Source organism: Acinonyx jubatus, chromosome C2 (assembly GCF_027475565.1).
Source record: "Acinonyx jubatus isolate Ajub_Pintada_27869175 chromosome C2, VMU_Ajub_asm_v1.0, whole genome shotgun sequence".
NCBI classification, from domain to species: Eukaryota; Metazoa; Chordata; class Mammalia; order Carnivora; family Felidae; genus Acinonyx; species Acinonyx jubatus.
This window is the reverse complement of record NC_069384.1, coordinates 480,359-497,316: the sequence shown is the minus strand read 5'-3', so window position 1 is coordinate 497,316 and position 16,958 is coordinate 480,359. Positions and strand designations below refer to the sequence as shown.

The window sequence follows — 16,958 nt, the reverse complement described above, 5'->3', positions numbered from 1 at the left end:
CGTTGAAAAAAAATTTTTTTAATAAATAAATAAACATTAAAAAAATTAATAAAAAAAGTCAACGTGAAAATCAGCAATGGAGTCAGACCTTTAATTGCCTTTCACAAGAGATGCGTGTGCCAGGCACGTGGTGGGGGCCCCTGCCGCCCTCCCGCCCTGGAGGCATCCTGGCCGCCACGTGGTCATCCCCTTCCCTGGGCCAACATCCCAGGAGCCTGCAGGGTCCAAGGAGGCAGGGCTCTCGCTGGTGCAGAACTTGGGGAAAATAGGTTTTCCCAAAAGGGGTAGATGAAAACAGCTGTAACGTTTAAATGTGACATTCATGTGAAAATTATATTAACATGTCAAGGGAACATCATTCCACCAAGAAAAAAAAGTCACAGAAAATGAAGAAAGACTAAAGGTGACGTTCACACCGGAAGCCCTGACAGAACCAAAAGGAACAAATGCAGAGAAAGCTCCCTTTCCTCAGCCATCTTCGAAAGGAACCACATTCAACTTGGTGTTTGACTTGTAGAAGGAGCCACGCAGACCCGCATGGAAAGATACTCTCCCACGAGAGATCCCCGACTGCTGTCTGCTTCACTTCTTGAGACTGGCAGGAGCCCTCACCTCGGCCGCTCGTGGCAGGCAGACCTCCCAGTCGTCATCATATTTGACTTGTTTCTGGTATTTCTTCCACAGGAAGGTTTAACAGTTTATACGGCTAACTGGGCCATCCCTCCTGGTGAAATCCCTGTATTTCCTCGTGCCTGGCAGTCCAGCATCCAGGGCCGAGGCTTCAGGCCTCTGCCGGGCCTCCCCGACCACACCTGCTGGGGAACTGGGACCCTGCTGCTTACTGAGCCCACACGTGGAGTTTCACAGGCCCGGAGCCTGTGTGGGCAGGATGCCATCAGATGCCACCCTAGGAAAGCCAAGATATCGGGGTGCAGTTACTGCCCTGGCCTGGCTTACAGACACCATGCTACAGGTGAGTCGTGCTGCCAGAGCTCAGGTGGGGGTCCCCACAGCCCTGCTCATACTCCCAGCACCACTCCTGCTGGGCTGAACAAATGACCCAGGCCACAAGCAGCTTCCCTGGAGGTGGGCATGGGGTCCATTTTCAACCCTCGACCACCACGGGCTGATCCTGCCAAAGACCCACCTGCCTCCCTCTGGAAGACAGCAGGGCCTTTCCAAATTCCCTGCTACAGCCTACGGACCTGACAAAGACAGGGGTCCCCTGGCTTGTCAGCAGGGGTGGGGAGGTACCACCCAGGCCCTAGGGTACTCCCGCTCCACAGACCCAAGAAGCTGGCCTTGACTTACCCACTAAGGGCTGCCAAGGAGGGGCCGGCCATGTGGTGCAGGAAGCCGGAAGCAGGTGGGGGGATGGTGGCTGAGACCACTGGGGGCCACATGGAGTAACCCGCCGGGGAGGCCTGCAGCTGGGCTGGGGGTGCATAGTGGTGGTGGTGATGCACGGAGGGCGGCTTCTGCCTCTGGGCTCACAGGAGGACAGGGGTAACCCGCTGTGGGTACTCAGCACAGTACACACACTGGCCCGTTTCTACAGGGACAAAGGCTGCTCCCTGGGTCCACCTTTTTCCCTTTGCCTGCTTTCTAACTAAGGGGAGGGGGGGCGGTCAGAGCCCAGGATTGGCATCAAAGAGAAGAAGGGTAGAGGGAGTTGGGATGGACAAAGAGAAGGAGGGGAGGGCAAGGGGAAGATAGGAAGAAAGAAGGGAAGGGAGGGGAGAAGCCCAGGCTCCAGCAGAGCTCACCCGTCTCCACGAGACAGCTTTCTGGGCCCCAAAATGCAGAACTCATCCCGCATCTGGGTGGGACTGGGAGCAGGGGGTATTCACAAGCGGGTCATGGACCCAGGAGTCAGAAATGTGCTTCTCAGAGTTGCACAGATACACAGACTTCCAGAAGAAAAGCCACCCAGGTCCTCTGGCTTTGATTTGGCCTGTCTCCTTTGCCCTGGTGCCCGTCCCCAGCCGAGCCTACCTGTGGGGTGGAATGCAGAGGGGCGGCCTGTGATCCCCCAGAGGGCAGGGCTTTGAGCATCAGGTTTTGCATAATGATCTGGTGCATCTGTGCATTCTGCATCAGCATCATCTCCACCATGTCTGAAGGAGAGGCGGGAGAGGCTCTGTCATTCACATACTGCATGCAGATTCTCAGGCCACTCCTGAGAACAAAGCCTTAGAGCATCCCGTTTGTTGAGACAGATGCAGCTCTCTATCAGCAAGAAGCCCTTTCAGCACAGGTGTCTTTGTGCAGGGCTCTGGGGTGGGGGTGGGGGGGGCGTGTTCTGAGGTGTGAAGCTTCTAGGTTGGAGGATGTATGTGCTTTAACATGTACGGGGCGCCTGGGTGGCTCAGTCCGTTAAGCGTCCGACTTCAGCTCAGGTCATGATCTCACGGTCCATGAGTTCAAGCCCCACGCCAGGCTCTGTGCTGACAGCTGGGAGCCTGGAGCCTGCTTCGGATCCTGTGTCTCCCCCTCTCTCTGCCCTTCCCCCACTCATGCTGTGTGTGTGTGTGTGTGTGTGTGTGTGTCTCAAAAATAAACATTAGAAAAATTAAAAATAAGATAAAATGTTGTCGCACGTGTCCAATTGGGCTCCCGAGAGGCTGCTCCACTTTGCACCCCTCCTACCAGCTTCTTCACGTCCACCTGTGCTGCATGGTGGCCTCCAAAAGGTGTGTCCACATTCTAATCCCCAAGACCTCTGAATGTGACCTTATTTAGAAAAGGGTCTTAAAAAAAAAAAGGATCTTTGCAGGTATAATAAGAATCTTGAGATCATCCTGAATTATCCAGGTAGGCACTAAATTCAAGGACAAGTGTTTTCACAGAGAGGCGGAGGAGGTTTCAGACAGCAGAGGAGAGGCCACGTGGAGATGAGGCAGAGAAGAGAGCCACGCGGCCAGGCCAGGACTGCCTAGCGCCGCTGCTGGATGGACCCTCCCCTGGAACCTCTGGAGGGAGCCTGGCCGCGTGGCCACCTGGATTTCAGAATTCTGGTCTCCAGAGTGAGAGAAAGTACATTTCTATTGTTTTAAGCACCCAGGCCTGTGGTTCTTCTTACAGCCACCCCAAGAAACGAACACATTCACCATTTCTGGATACTATGAAACAGGTGCGTTTTTGTCAGTGTGAGAGGTAAACCTGAGTTCTTTCACAGCAGCCAGGCCCTAGAAATGAGGCAGCCCCAGGCTCTGTCGGCCTCCCTACAGACAGTCCCAGAAACCGCTCACATTCCCAGTCAAAGCAGAGGGGCCTGGCGGCCTGGGGCGGGGGCTCCTGCAGGCGTGGCAGGACTGGGGTGGGCAGCAGGCAGCAGTCCTTTTGGGCTAGCCAGGCCTCAGTAATCACATGAGCCAATTCCTCAAAATACAGCTCTCTCTCTCTAGACACATCCTGTTGGTTCTGCTTCTCTGGAGACCCTTGACTGACAGATTTTGCCCCAGGCCTGGGAGCAATGGGGGTGGGGCAGAGACCCAGATTCCCATGGCAACAAAGCTGTGGGAACTCTTATGCCTGCAAGATAAGAAAGTGGAGAGGCTGAGTCTGGCCGCTCCATTCTGGGCAAAGACCCTTGAGAGGACCCACGCGAGTTTGGGCCTGGGCAGCCCCATTCTGAGGCAACAAGCTTCCCACCACCTTTAGGGAAGCTTCCCCAACCAGCCCTGGGATTCCCTCCCACTGAGGAAAGATTGGAGGAGAAGAGTCCAGAAAGGGCCTCACACCATGTTATTGCCTGAGGATAAGGGACACACATCAGTGTTGCAGGGAGCTAGGGTCTTCACCAATGGCACAGGGCCAAATTGATACCCATGACAAGAGATAACACCAATCCCTAACTCATAGTACACAAAATCTATTCCAGGGGGGTCATAAATCTAAATGAGAAAGTAAACAAAACTGTAGAAGAACATCTCCATGACCTTTAGTGGGTAAAGATTTCTTAAACAGGACAGAAAAGGCACGAATTCATAAAGGAAAAAGCCTTAAAAACATGTTCATCCAAAGACACGACGAAGAAAGGGAAAGGCAGGCCACAAAAAGACTTAACGTCTGCTTTACATGTATCAAAAAGGATCCATGTTAGAATACATGAGCCAATGAGAGAGGCAGATGACCTGAAAGAAAAATGGGCAAAATACTTGAATGGGCACTTCATAAAAAGGATGTTTACAGTCAATAAATATATGACAAGATAACGTGCAAAGTAAAATCAGAATGAGCTAGCATGACATGCCCACCATGACATTCCCTCCTATGAAGTGTAAACAGATACTACCACTTTGGAAAACTGTCTGGCAGTATTTCCTAACCCAGACACCTCATCCCTAGGCATGTGCCCCCAGAAACGTACATGCCCATTCACCGCAAGGTAAGACCGTGTGGTGGCACCAGCCAGAAAACACTGGAACACCCAACCCCAAAAGAATGGGCCCATAATTTGTGGGATAATAACATGATTGGATAGTGTGGTCAGCTGAATGATAGACCCCCAACAGGTACATATCCTAATGCCTGGATCCTGTGAGTTGTGTTTCATTACATGGTAAAAGGGATGTTTTTAAGAGTCTCAGGACGGAAGCAATCCAAGCATCCATTGGCAGGCGAAGGCCGTCCATCCATATGATGGAGTATTATTCAGCCTTAAAAAGGAAGGAAATTCTGACATCTGCCACAACATGATAAACCTCAAACATGTTATTCCAGGTGAAATAAGCCAGTCACAGAAGGACAAACGCTCTATGATTCCTCTCATATGAGTAATCCAATTCAAAGAGAGTAGGATGGTGGGGGCTAGGGGCTGGTAGGAAGGGGAAGTGGGGAGTTGTTCAATGGATACAGTTTCAGTTTTGCAAGGTGGAAAGTCCTACAGATCTGCTGCACAACAATGTGAATCTAGTTAACACTACTTACACGTGTAAGATGCTTAGTTTTATGGTGTTTTTTTACAATTATTTATTTTTAATTTTTTTTAAACGTTTTTTATTTTGAGACAGAGAGAGACAGAACATGAATGGGGGAGGGTCAGAGAGAGAGGGAGACACAGAATCTATTAAGCAGGCTCCAGGCTCTGAGCGGTCAGCACAGAGCCCAACGCGGGGCTCGAACTCACGGACTGTGAGATCATGACCTGAGCCAAAGTCGGACACCCAACCGACTGAGCCACCCAGGCGCCCCTACAATTTTTTAAATTGATTAATTTTTATGAAAGAATCTTGAGATGAAGAGATTATCCTGTATTATCTGTGTTAGCCCAATGTAATCACAAGGGTCCTCAGAAAGCGTTGAGAGAAGATAACAATCTAGATCCGAATATCCAGCTAAACTGGTATTTAAGAACAAGAGGAAATCCGGGCGCCTGGGTGGCTCAGGCAGTTAAGCATCCATCTGACTCTCGATTTCGGCTCAGGTTGTGATCTGACAGTCAGTCATGGGATGAGGCCCTGTGACGGGCTCCACACTGAGTGTAGAGCCTGCTTGGGATCTGTCTCTCCCCCTCTGCCCCTCCGGGCTTGTGTTCTTTCTCAAAAATAAATAAATAAATGTTAAAAAAAAAAGGGGGGGGTGGGGGGAGGATAAAAACATTTGCCAGAAAGCAAACACGGAGGGAGCTTCCAGAGTCTGTTCTAAATGAACTTGGAAAGGATTTCAACATGACAGAAGTCAATTCCAGAAGGGCGGTCTGAGATTCAACAAAGGTAAGTGGAAAGACCAGGTAAGTTCAAACAGTATTTCTGTATGATATCATGCTAGGGAGTTTTCCCAGAGGACGAATAGAGAGCAGTAACAGCCGAGCCAGAGGAGGGGAGCGACGCTGTTCCCGGTTCCTGTCGCTGGGGCAGAAGGAGCTCAAGATGCCACTTGCTCAACTTTGTACTAAGGCCCAACAAAGGGAACCAAAAGAAAGGAAAAAAAGCAGAATCAGACCCATAAATGCAGAGAACAGTCTGATGGTTGCCGGACGGGAGGGGGAGTTGGGGAAAATGGGTGAAGGCAAGAGAGATACAGGCCTCCAGTTATAGGGTGAGTAAGTCATGGGAATAAAAGGCACAGTACAAGGAATACAGTCTATGATATTGCAATTTTTAAAAAGGCCACCAGTTCTCCAAAGTGGTTGTTAGAGTACTTTTGAGAGTTCATATTTTTACATTCAAATACCTGATCTGGTTGAAATTTGTTTTGGTATAAGGAGTTGGAGGCCTGACATTAATTTGTCTAAATAGCTAGGCACGTATCACACATTCCATTTTTTACCACTGATTTAAAAAAAAATTTTTTTTAAAGTTTATTTATTTTTGAGACAGAGAGAGAGACAGAGCATGAACGGGGGAGGGTCAGAGAGAGGGAGACACAGAATCTGAAACAGGCTCCAAGCTCTGAGCTGTCAGCACAGAGCCCGACACGGGGCTCAAACTCACAGACCACTGAGATCATGACCTGAGCCGAAGTCGGCCGCTTAACCGACTGAGCCACCCAGGCGCCCCTACCACTGATTTTTAATGACACCTTTTCTCTCGGAAGGCATACAGGCATTCGCACACACGTGGTTTTGCTCAGTTTGCCTTTGGAACCTGACAGGTTACCACTAAGGTTCATCTGGAAAAACCAGCAAAGAGGGATGGAGAGCCCTAGCAGGACCGCCTCTGATCGCACAGGCCGGGCCGTGCTCAGCAGCTCCTGGGCACCTTCTAGGGGCTGCAGCGTGGACAGCACCCCTGGCTGAGTCATGGGGCAGCCTATGCGCCAGGCCCGGCACACATTACAACCTTGGATGGAGCTACGGTAACGAAACCAGTTCTCTTAGTCACTGGGACAGAATGGAGAACACTGACCAGAGGATTCCACGTGCAGGTCTGCTCCTAGACCCTCATACAATTAGTTGTCAGGGAGGAAGCTTCTGGGGGGTAAGTGTGCTCACTGCTCCATTAGTGATGGGTTCATGGAATTACACGTCTGTCCGCACTCATCAGACTGGACACTTTAAATGTGTGCAATTTGTCATCTCGATAAAGTGGTTTTAATCTCAAATATTTAAAACTCATTTAAAAGGAGAAACAATTTAGCCAAGGTGTTCATATAGCTAATAATCAGATGAGCTGGGATTGGAGCCCCTTCCACTCAGTTCCTGGTTCTTGTTTTCTTCCATTGGCAATATCCATCATATGAGATAACTTTTCTTAAAGTTAAAATGATTTTCACGTTGCTAATATATAGCTTCAGTTGAATAGCCAAAAGCTGACCCTAAATGACTATCCTGTTTACAAAAATATTTTTTGTTTCGATAGAGAATTTTGTAAACCCATAACAGTATTAATAGGGAACACTTACCTTACTTTTTCAAAAAGTTTTTAATTTTGTTTACATTCAAGTTAGTCAGCATACAGTGTAGCAACGATTTCAGGAGTAGAATCCAGTGATTCATCCCCTACATATAACACCAGTGCTCATTCCAACAAGTGCCCTCCTTAATGCCTTTTACCTATTTAGCCCATCCCCCCCGACTTCCCCTCCAGCAACCCTCAGTTTGTTCTCTGTATTTAAGAGTCTCTTATGGTTTGCCTCCCTCTCTCTTTTTATCTTATTTTTCCTTCCCTTCCCATACGTTCATCTGTTTTGTTTCTTAAATTCCATATGAGTGAAATCATATGATATTTGTTTTTCTCTGACTGACTTACTTCACCTAGGATAATACCCTCTAGTTCCATGCACGTTATTGCAGGTGGCATGATTTCATTCTTGTTGATAACCGAGTAATACTCCATCGTGTGTGTGTGTGTGTGTGTGTGTGTGTGTGTACCACATCTTCTTTATCCACCACATCTTCTTTATCCATTCATCCATCAATGGACATTTGGGCTCTTTCCATGATTTGGCTATTGTCAATAATGCTGCTAAAAACATTGGGGTGAATGTGCCCCTTTGAGTCAGCATTTTTGAATCCTTTGGATAAATACCTGACAGTGAAATTGCTGGGTCATAAGGTTGTTCTATTTTTAATTTTTTGAGAACCCTCCATACTGTTTTCCAGAGAAGCTGTACCAGTTTGCATTCCTGGAACACTTACCTTCCTTAATACTTCCTGACCTTTGAGTGGGGAAGGCCTGGAGAGGGGGAATCTGTGCGATGAGTGGCTGCTGAGGTAGTTGTTGAATAATGGTGGCAGGAGGCTGGGGGACCTAAAAAGAGCCAGGTGATTAGTTTCTTAAACGTGCCCTAGGAGAGAGTTCTCCAGCATCCACCCACCCACCTAACCATCCATCTCTACCTATCCATCACCTACCCATCCACCTGCCCACCCATCCATTCACCCACAAGTCCACCCACCTAGTTACCTACCATCCACCTGCCCACCCACCCATCTCTCTACTCTCCCATCCATCACCCACCCATCTGCCCACCCACCCATCCATTCATTTATCCATCCATCCAAAAGGAACTTTATTATCTTTTTAAGTAGGCTTCACACACAGCATGGAGTCCAAATGGCGCTTGAATTCACAGCCCTGAGATCAAGACCTGAGCTGAGATCAAGAGTTGGATGCTCAACCAACTGAGCCACCCAGGCACCCCCAAGAGGAACTTAACTGGTTAACCCAACACATTGAATAGATTGCTGAATAGATATTTGAGTCCAGGTATCACATAGGACATGGCGTGTTATAAATATTTGTATCTAGCCCCAAATTCATATGTTGAAGTTCTAACTTCCAATGTGACCATATTTGGAGATAGCGCCTGTGAAGAGGTATACAAGGTTAAATGAGGTAATAAATGTGAGATCCTAGTCCAATGGGGCTGGTATCCTCAAAAAAGGAGGAAGGGATGGGGCGCCCGGGTGGCTCAGTCGGTTAAGTGGCCAGCTTTGGCTCAGGTCATGATTTCATGGCTCCTGAGTTTGAGCCTCGCATCGGGCTCTCATCTGTCAGCACAGAGCCGGCCGCTTCAGATCCTCTGTCACCCCCTCTCTCTGCCCCTGCCCGGCTTGTGTCACCCTTTCTCAAAAATAAACATTAAACTTTTTTTTTTTTTTTTTAAAGAGGAAGAAATGCTAGCGAACTCTCTGTCTGCCATGTGACAACAGTGAAATGGCAGCTGTCTGCAAGCCGGAAGAGAACTCTCTCCAGGAACCTGATTGGCTGGCACCTTGATCTTGGACATCCAGACTCCAAAACTGTGAGAAAATAAATTTCTGCTGTTTCAGCTGCCTGGTTTGTGGCACTTTGTTATGGCAGCCCTAGCAGACTAAGACATGGTCTCACGAGCCATGAGATCATGACCTGAGCCAAAGCTGGTCACTTAACCTAACCGACTGAGCCACCGGGCGCCCCATCCCTTCCTCCTTTTTTGAGGATACCAGCCCCATTGGACTAGGATCTCACATTTATTACCTCATTTAACCTTGTATACCTCTTCACAGGCGCTATCTCCAAATATGGTCACACTGGAAGTTAGAACTGCAACATACGAATTTGGGGCTAGATACAAATATTTATAACACGCCATGTCCTATGTGATACCTGGACTCAATATCTATTCAGCAATGACATGGTTTTTAATGTTCCCCACATTTCCTGTCTTCAGTAGGCTAAGCTAATCACTGTCTGGTTTCATTAATCCTGCCTCAATAGAGGCAGCCACGGGACAGGTCATAAAAATAAGTCCTGGCTTCTCTCTTGAGTTAAAATAAATGTACAATTTCAAGCACACACTAGGTGTTGATCACGCACCAAAGACTTCTATTTTCTATCTTACTCTTTTCCTGCACGAACAAGGCCCTGACCTTGTCCTTTCTTTCCCAGTTCATAGAAATGATGGCATAGAGCAGGGGCTGACAAACATTTTCTGTGGAGGGCCAGACAATAAATAGTTTTGACTCTATGGGCCATATGGCCTCAGTTGCAAACCACTCAACTCTGCCATTGTATCCTGGAGGCAGCCATAGACAGGCAAGACTGGACCAATGAAACTTCAATATGGGCACTGAGATTTGCATTTCATATCATTTTCATGTGTTACAAACTATTATTCTTCTTTTGATTTTCCCCCAAACATCTAAAAACATAAGACAATTCTTAGCTTACAGGTTGTACAAAAGCAGATGGCAAGCCAACTTTGGCCCATAGCCACGCTTTGCTATCCACCGCATAGTCTGATGGGACTACGCCTTCATGGCTTGGAGGACATCCTACCTCAGAGTCTCTGAATCCAGCCTCGAGGAAATTCCTTGTAACCACCAAAGGCCCCTCCCATCATCTGCTTGTCCCTGGGGCTGAGACTGAAACATGCAAGCAGGACCGGGCCCTGGTGAAGGGCAGTAAGTGTAAGTGGGTTTGAGTAGGGGGAGGCTCTTGCCCCTACACCCCCACCACCCCACCACTCCCAAGAGGAGGCTCTAGCTGCTGGGAGACCTGAAGGCGCAGGCTTAGGATATCTGGAACCTGGACACAGACAGCCCAGGGGCGAAGGGGCCTCTAGGGCCTCCATTAGCACAGGTCTCTCCCTGATCTGAATTGCCCCTTCCCATTCTCTTCCCTCAGCCATGTGCTGCCAGGGTCTTCTTCCAAAGAACAAACGCCCTCCAGGTCATGGACCCAGCCTGCTGGCACCAATAGTCTCCCTGGTCAGCAGGTCCAGAACCTTCTCAACTTGGTCCTGCACACCGCCTCGGCCTTCTCTTCTCCCTGAGGCTTTTATGTGTCATGTCCCAGATTTCTGTCCTTCCCCTGCACTCACCTCTCCTCCAACACATTCCCTTTTGCTGAAGAAAGTCAGTTCCTTTCCTTTGCTTACAACCCAGAGGCCGAATAAAGGTATGAGGTTCTCAAAATCGGACCACTCTTTTACCTTTTTAAATTCTGCCCTTGGAGCGTCTGGGTGGCTCACTGGGTGACTCTTGATCTCTGCTCGGTTCATGATCTCATGGTTCTTGGGTTCGAGCCCTGCCTAAGGCTCTGCGCTGTGCTGACAGCATGGATCCTGCTTGGGATTCTCTCTCTCCCTCGCTGGCTGCCCCTCCCCCGCTTGTGTGTGCACTTTCTCTCAAAATAAATAAACTTTAAAATATGTATGTATATATTGGGGCACCTGGGTGGCTCAGTTGGTTGAGTTTCTGACTTGGGCTCAGGTCACGATCTGACGGTGCGTGAGTTTGAGCCCCACGTCGGGCTCTGTGCTGACAGCTCAGAGCCTGGAGGCTGCTTTGGATTCTGTGTCTCCCTCTCTCTCTCTGTCTCCCTCTGTCTCACATTCTGTCTCTCTCTTTCTCAAAAATAAATATTAAAAAAATTAAATATGTATGTATAAAAAATAAAATTCTACCCTTGAAATTAGGGTCTTAGGCTCCTCTGGTCACTATGAGATTTTGAGAAAGCGTGGACACACTTCTTCCCCAAATTCAGGGCCCTCCTGATGCTGAATACTTCTGTTCTTGGTGCACAGGTTAGGACCTGGCAGTCAGGAAGGCTGAATGGAGACCCCAGCCTCTCATCTGTAATGAGGGGGATGAGACCACCCCTTCCCCAAAGCCAGTTGTCAGGGCACCTGTGAGGGTTGCACAGAGGAGCCACGGAGGTCCCTGTGCAGTGCCTGGGACATGGGACACGCAGCCACTCTTGGCTCCTAGCTGACCCACCCTCTTCAGAGCCCGTTCATAATGCCGCCCAGGTGGGCCTCGAGGAAGGAACTGGGCTCTGTGGGCCCCGCATCCTCCCCACGTTGGTTCCGCCCCCGGTTCATCACGAAGACTTACTGAGTGTTGGATAATGTGTGGTGGCTCCAGGGCTGGCGGGGGTGGGGAGACAGCAGGGCGGATGCCCACCGGGGCCACCTCTGGGGGCAGTGCTGATCCCCAGGCTCCTCCTCTGTTCACCCCGCTCGGGGCTCGGGGCTGGGACACCTCCTCCAGGAGGTGCTGTTCCTGCAACACCAACGCAGGGCCCGCTGCACCCAGGGAGGGAGTGCCGCAGACACGCAGACACGAAGGGGGGAGACGGGGGAGGGGCGTCCCCACCCCGCCTGGCACAGCAGAGCCCACGCACAGAAGTGTGGTCCTCTGTGCGGGGCGGGCCTCAGGGCTGCCCGGCACTGCTGACCTGCCCCAGGAAGAGCACGGCCTCTCTGGGACAGGAGCCGGGCTCTGCGTGTGGGGGACACATGACAACAAACCTTTTTGCACGGGGTGCGGAGGGGATAATGCTTCTTTTTAGCTCAGGCTGTCCGTCCATGTTTTATGAAAAAACATGAACTAGTGTCCGGCTGTGCTTTTCTCCCAGTCAACAGAGTATGTTCTCTCTTTCCAGCGTCACCACAAAGCAGTATTTCATCATAACCGTCCGTGTGGATGCCATTTGCCACTTCCCACGGTCATTCCCTATTGCTGGTGCATTTAGTCTGGAGGAGGCCCTTGGCCGTCCTAAAATCCCACCTCCTGTAGGAACTGCGTCCTTGGCACAGCACTGCCACCGTGGATACGTGGAACCAAAGCAGGGTTTTTCAGCTAACGCTCCCGACTAGAGAACACGTGCGTGCATATCTTGCTTTCTCTTCTGTGATTAGGTGCGCAGTCTTCTGGCCGCTCAGGATCACCCACCCACAAGTCAACCCACCCACAAGTCAACAGACCTCAGGGAACCAGCGTTTCCTCCGGGAAGCCCTCCCTGTGCCTCTGGCCTGGGCCCGGTAGCCCCCAGCTTCAGCCCCAGAGCTCCACGCGGCACAGGACACCGGCCTACCCAGAGTCTCTGCAGAAGGTCTTTCCTCCTCCTCAGAGCACTCAGTACAGCTGCATCCGGCCTGTCCTCATTTCCTGCAGGGAATGATCATCTTATTTCTGGAAATGAGCTGCAAGTCCTCTCGTGCAGGTTTCCACTCGGGGCCCGAGCACTGCATTGCCCCTGTCACAGAGGCTCTGCTGGACACCGGGGAGAGGGGGGAGGCCTCACTGGTCCTGGTAGTGAGCGCAACTGGGCCATGTGCCTGGCCTCCTGCCACCCGGAGCCCCCGGGGGCCCCAAGCAGCCTGGAGGCTGGCGTGGTCCACCAAGCCTCAGTAATGTCATCTGCAGCATCCTGAGGGAGGGGTCCCCCTCAAGAGGGCATTCTGAACGAGGTCTGCTGGATCCCAGGCTGGCTCTGGCCATCCTTCCTCTGGCACAGCAGACCTATTCTCCACCCCCACCCTAACCCCCAGTGCAGAGGATGCTTATAGCAGTGTGTCCTCTGAGGGATGGGGGTTCCCCGGGAGTCCCCACTGCCCTGGCCCATTCCAGGGTTCGTTGGTCAGTGACCTGGTTTGGAAATTCCTGTCTGGATTTGAGTCCTGGGCTCTGCCTGCTGCCCTTGGAAGTTGCCTAGAGCTCCACCACCAGAGGGACACATCCACATGATGAAGAGTAGACGATGTTTTTGTAGGGACTCCCTAGCACCTCACCCAGATGTTCCTGAACCTGGACACTGGCACCAGGCAGAGTGGTCCCCTCCCCTGGTTCCTGTGGCCTCAATGTCTGACTATAGGCCAGTGTGGCAGATACTCAGGGGTGTCTGGTCTGGGCATTTGAAGGTGTGATGACTTGACGGACAGGCTGAGCCCTGCAAACCACCCAGCCTAGAACAAGCTCAGAGCAACATTGGTCTGATCCACATGTGGCCACTTCTGAGCAGGGCAACCTGGGGCAGATTATCAGATCTCTCTGGGCCTCTCTTTCCTTATCTGCAAAATGGGAATGATGAATGTATTCCCTCTTGGGGTTTGTGTGAGGGTGTGATAAGCTATGACGGTGTGCTCAGCAGAGCACCTGGGTGTGTGTGTGTGTGTGTGTGTGTGTGTGTGTGTGTGTGTGTGTGTGTTAAAGATGAAAATGAAAGCCTTTCAATTCTGAGTATGAGGGAAAAGTGTAAGGACAGTCTTGCTGTTGTCAGGAGGAGGGAAGGACCTGGGGGGAGGTCTTGTGCCTGCCCGTGTGGCTCCAAGCAGCCCGGGGCTCTTACCTGGCACGAAGTGAGGGTCCTCAGAATCCCCTTCCACATTCTCACGCTCTTGCTCCAGTTTCTGTGCCGAAAAGATCAGGACGGAAAGTGTGTGAGTGGACAGGGTCTGTGCTGCATGAGGGGCACCTGCCCCATGCTCCCGGAATGACCTCCCCCCCGAGGGTCCAAAGGGCCCAGTGTCCCACATGGAGGTGACTGGGGACAAGACATGCTGAGCAACAGAGGTGCAGGGCAGGTGGCAAGGGTCACCTTTACTGTCTCAGGGACTGCGCGGGCTACGCTTTCTGTCCAGCGCACACACGTTCCACCTTGAAATCTAAGGGCAGGTGCTCTGGTATATAGGCCCCCTCCTCTTTAAAGTTTGTTTATTTATTTTGAGGGGGGGTGGGTCAGAGAGAGAGTGGACGAGAGAGAATCCCAAACAGGCTTCATGCTGTCAGAGCAGAGCCTGATGCGGGGCTCGATCTCAAACCATGAGATCACGACCTGAGCCAACATCAAGAGTCGGGTGCTTAACCGACTGAGCCGCCCAGGCACCCCTGTATGGTCCCTTTCCAGCAGCTTTCTGAAGAGCTTGACCTAGGCCAGCTCCGTGTCCCTGACCACCTCTGATCACCCGAGCCCTGGGCTGAGCAGCACAGTCTGGGCCCATGTTGGGGTGACTCCTGTCAGCCCCTCCAAGTTGGCCCATGGGTCCCATGGAAGGAAGGGCACTGAGCTGGGTGCCTGGGAGGGCAGGCTGGCCAGGGACCAACAGAACCTGCAGGGGAGGATAGGGGCTCAGGATGGGTCCCAGGGCCAGCCTATGAGGCTTCGGATCCTGCACCGGTCAGGGCTTGGCTTCTCTCAAACACTAAAGCTGGGAGGCTCTGCAGGGGAGTTCTGTGGGACCCTGGAAATGTTCTGGCCTGGGGGTGCAAACAACCTCCTGGCTGAGAAACTGCCAGGAGAACATAGTTGATTCTGCATAAATGCAGAGAAAAATACCCAAGAAGCCATAGTTCTTCATCATGAGGCTGAAAACCATCGCAAAGCATTTTGCTTTGGAAGGAGTATACTCACAGGTATAACTTACCTTGTATATCTGTGCTTCTTTGACAAGTTGTTAAAAACACGATTACCCCGCCTCCCCCGTCTTACCTTCTCTAAGAGTTTTAGGGTCAGTCGGGTCATTGCATCTGCCACTGAGGAGTCCAGCATTCTTGGACTGTAAGAGGAGGGACGCCACCAGGCCCACCTCCCTCCCTGGTTTTCAGGGTATCTAGAAGAAAGAACTGCTCAACTGGACAGAAGCAGCCCCAACCCTGGTGTCTTTGAAGGATTCCTGAGCTGGGCTCGGTTTACCTCCTGGAGACTGGCCTCTGCTGGAGCATGTGAGAGGGTGGCCCCATCCCCCTGGACTACAGCGTCGGGAGCCAACACCGGCATTGCCTTGGCAGTTGCTAGGCAGTGTAGACACAGGAAGGCCCCAGGTTGCTGGGTTTCCACCGAGAGTCCTTCCCAAGCCCCACGGAGGCCCCACGCAGCGGTTACCTATAAACACTGCTAATCTCCAGGTGTAGCCAGGTAGGGCTTATTGGGAAGGCAACGAGCAGTGGCTAAGGCCAGAGGGACAGAGTGAAGTTCTGGGGGGAGGACAGTCCTGATCCACACCCCCATGCACTGCCCCCACCCCAGAACTGAGCCCAGAAGAGTATAGGGTAGGGGACAGCTGCATCCTTCCCCATGCGCCACAGGGGCCTACCAACCCCTCATCCGTTGCAGCCTCCTGGAGGCTGGCAAGCCCCCAACCCCTTCTAGGGACCCTCAGAGCCAGATGGGAGTAAAGCCTGGACCAGGTGGGGGCACCACCTCCCTGCAGATTTTAGGAAATTCTGAGGGGCAGAAGGGGCACAAGGGAGCTGGCCAATGACATGCCTAGGGGGCTTCCCTGGTGGGGGTTCTCGGTGGGTCCACCCCACAGGCACCTAGCCATCACCTGGGAGGACACAGGGTCACGCGGAGCTACCACTGCTCCAGGCGGGGGTGTGACTCCAGCACTGGGGCTGCTCTGTGGGGACCCCAGCCCAGAGAGGGGTGGGAACACCTAGGGACAAGACCCCTGGTCAGGTCAGGAGTCGGTGGCTGGAGTGCATGTCTGGAGGGCTGAGGGTGGGGCGGGATTGCATCCGGTAAGGGAAGCCTTTTATAAATGATCCTTCACACAGAAGGCAGGGCACAAAACTGATACAAGCAGCCCTTCATTTGTATGGGTTTTACATCTCAGATTTGCAAATTAATCCACCCGGCTAATGAAGTGGACATAACAGATTTGCTATTGGAGCCCGTGACAGCGATCTGGGGCTGGGGTGAGAGTGGAGTATCGGCACACTTACAGCCCCCTCCTCAATGCAGCTTGTATCAGATGGCAAAAATCTGGCTGAAAGTCCCTTAAATTGTTTTTAAAAAACTAAAGTTACTTATTTAAAGTCATTTAAAACTTAGATTTACAGAAAAATCAAGAAGATGGTAAATAGCATTCTCACATATGGCTTCCCCTATTATTAACATCTTATATTGGTTTGTTACCCTTTATAACAAAGGTTACTTTATTTATATTGGTTTGTTACCCTTTACTACAATCAATGAACCTAGACCGATACATTAACTATGGTCCATACTTCCTTTGATTTCTGTATTTTTTTTTTTTTGCCTGACATCCCTTCTCTATTTCAAGACATCATATGACATTTGTCAGCATGTCCCCTTAGACTCCTCTTGCTTTTGATGACCTTGACAGTTTTGAGGAGCACTTGTCAAGGCATTTTGTAGGGTGTCCTCTACTCGTGGGGTTTGTATGTTTTCTCATGATTGGACTGGGGTTTGGGTTGATGGGAGGAAGACCACAGAGATAAAGTGCCATCATCATCACGTCACATCCAGGGTGCCTGTGGTCACCTTAACTTATCACTGTTG

At 51.0% G+C, this 16,958-nt stretch overlaps 1 protein-coding gene across 3 annotated transcripts; it reads right to left on the bottom strand.

Moving 5' to 3' along the window:
* Positions 1 to 87: 87 nt before the first annotated feature.
* CC2H21orf58 (chromosome C2 C21orf58 homolog) lies at positions 88 to 15,420 on the bottom strand. 3 transcript variants are annotated; one of them, XM_053220415.1, is made up of 7 exons: positions 15,144 to 15,420; positions 14,004 to 14,064; positions 12,750 to 12,823; positions 11,768 to 11,935; positions 8,084 to 8,195; positions 1,996 to 2,117; positions 88 to 1,484 (listed from the first exon to the last, which is right to left on the bottom strand). In XM_053220415.1, exons 1-7 carry the CDS (start codon positions 15,201 to 15,203, stop codon positions 1,308 to 1,310), a joined length of 774 nt encoding a protein of 257 aa, XP_053076390.1. In that variant the 5' UTR covers positions 15,204 to 15,420; the 3' UTR covers positions 88 to 1,307. The 3 variants fall into 3 exon arrangements, with proteins under 3 accessions (XP_053076390.1, XP_053076389.1, XP_053076391.1); XM_053220414.1 differs by lacking the exon at positions 15,144 to 15,420 and having other exon boundaries at positions 14,004 to 14,252; XM_053220416.1 differs by lacking the exon at positions 15,144 to 15,420 and having other exon boundaries at positions 88 to 907; positions 14,004 to 14,252.
* Between the last annotated feature and the right edge of the window lie 1,538 nt (positions 15,421 to 16,958).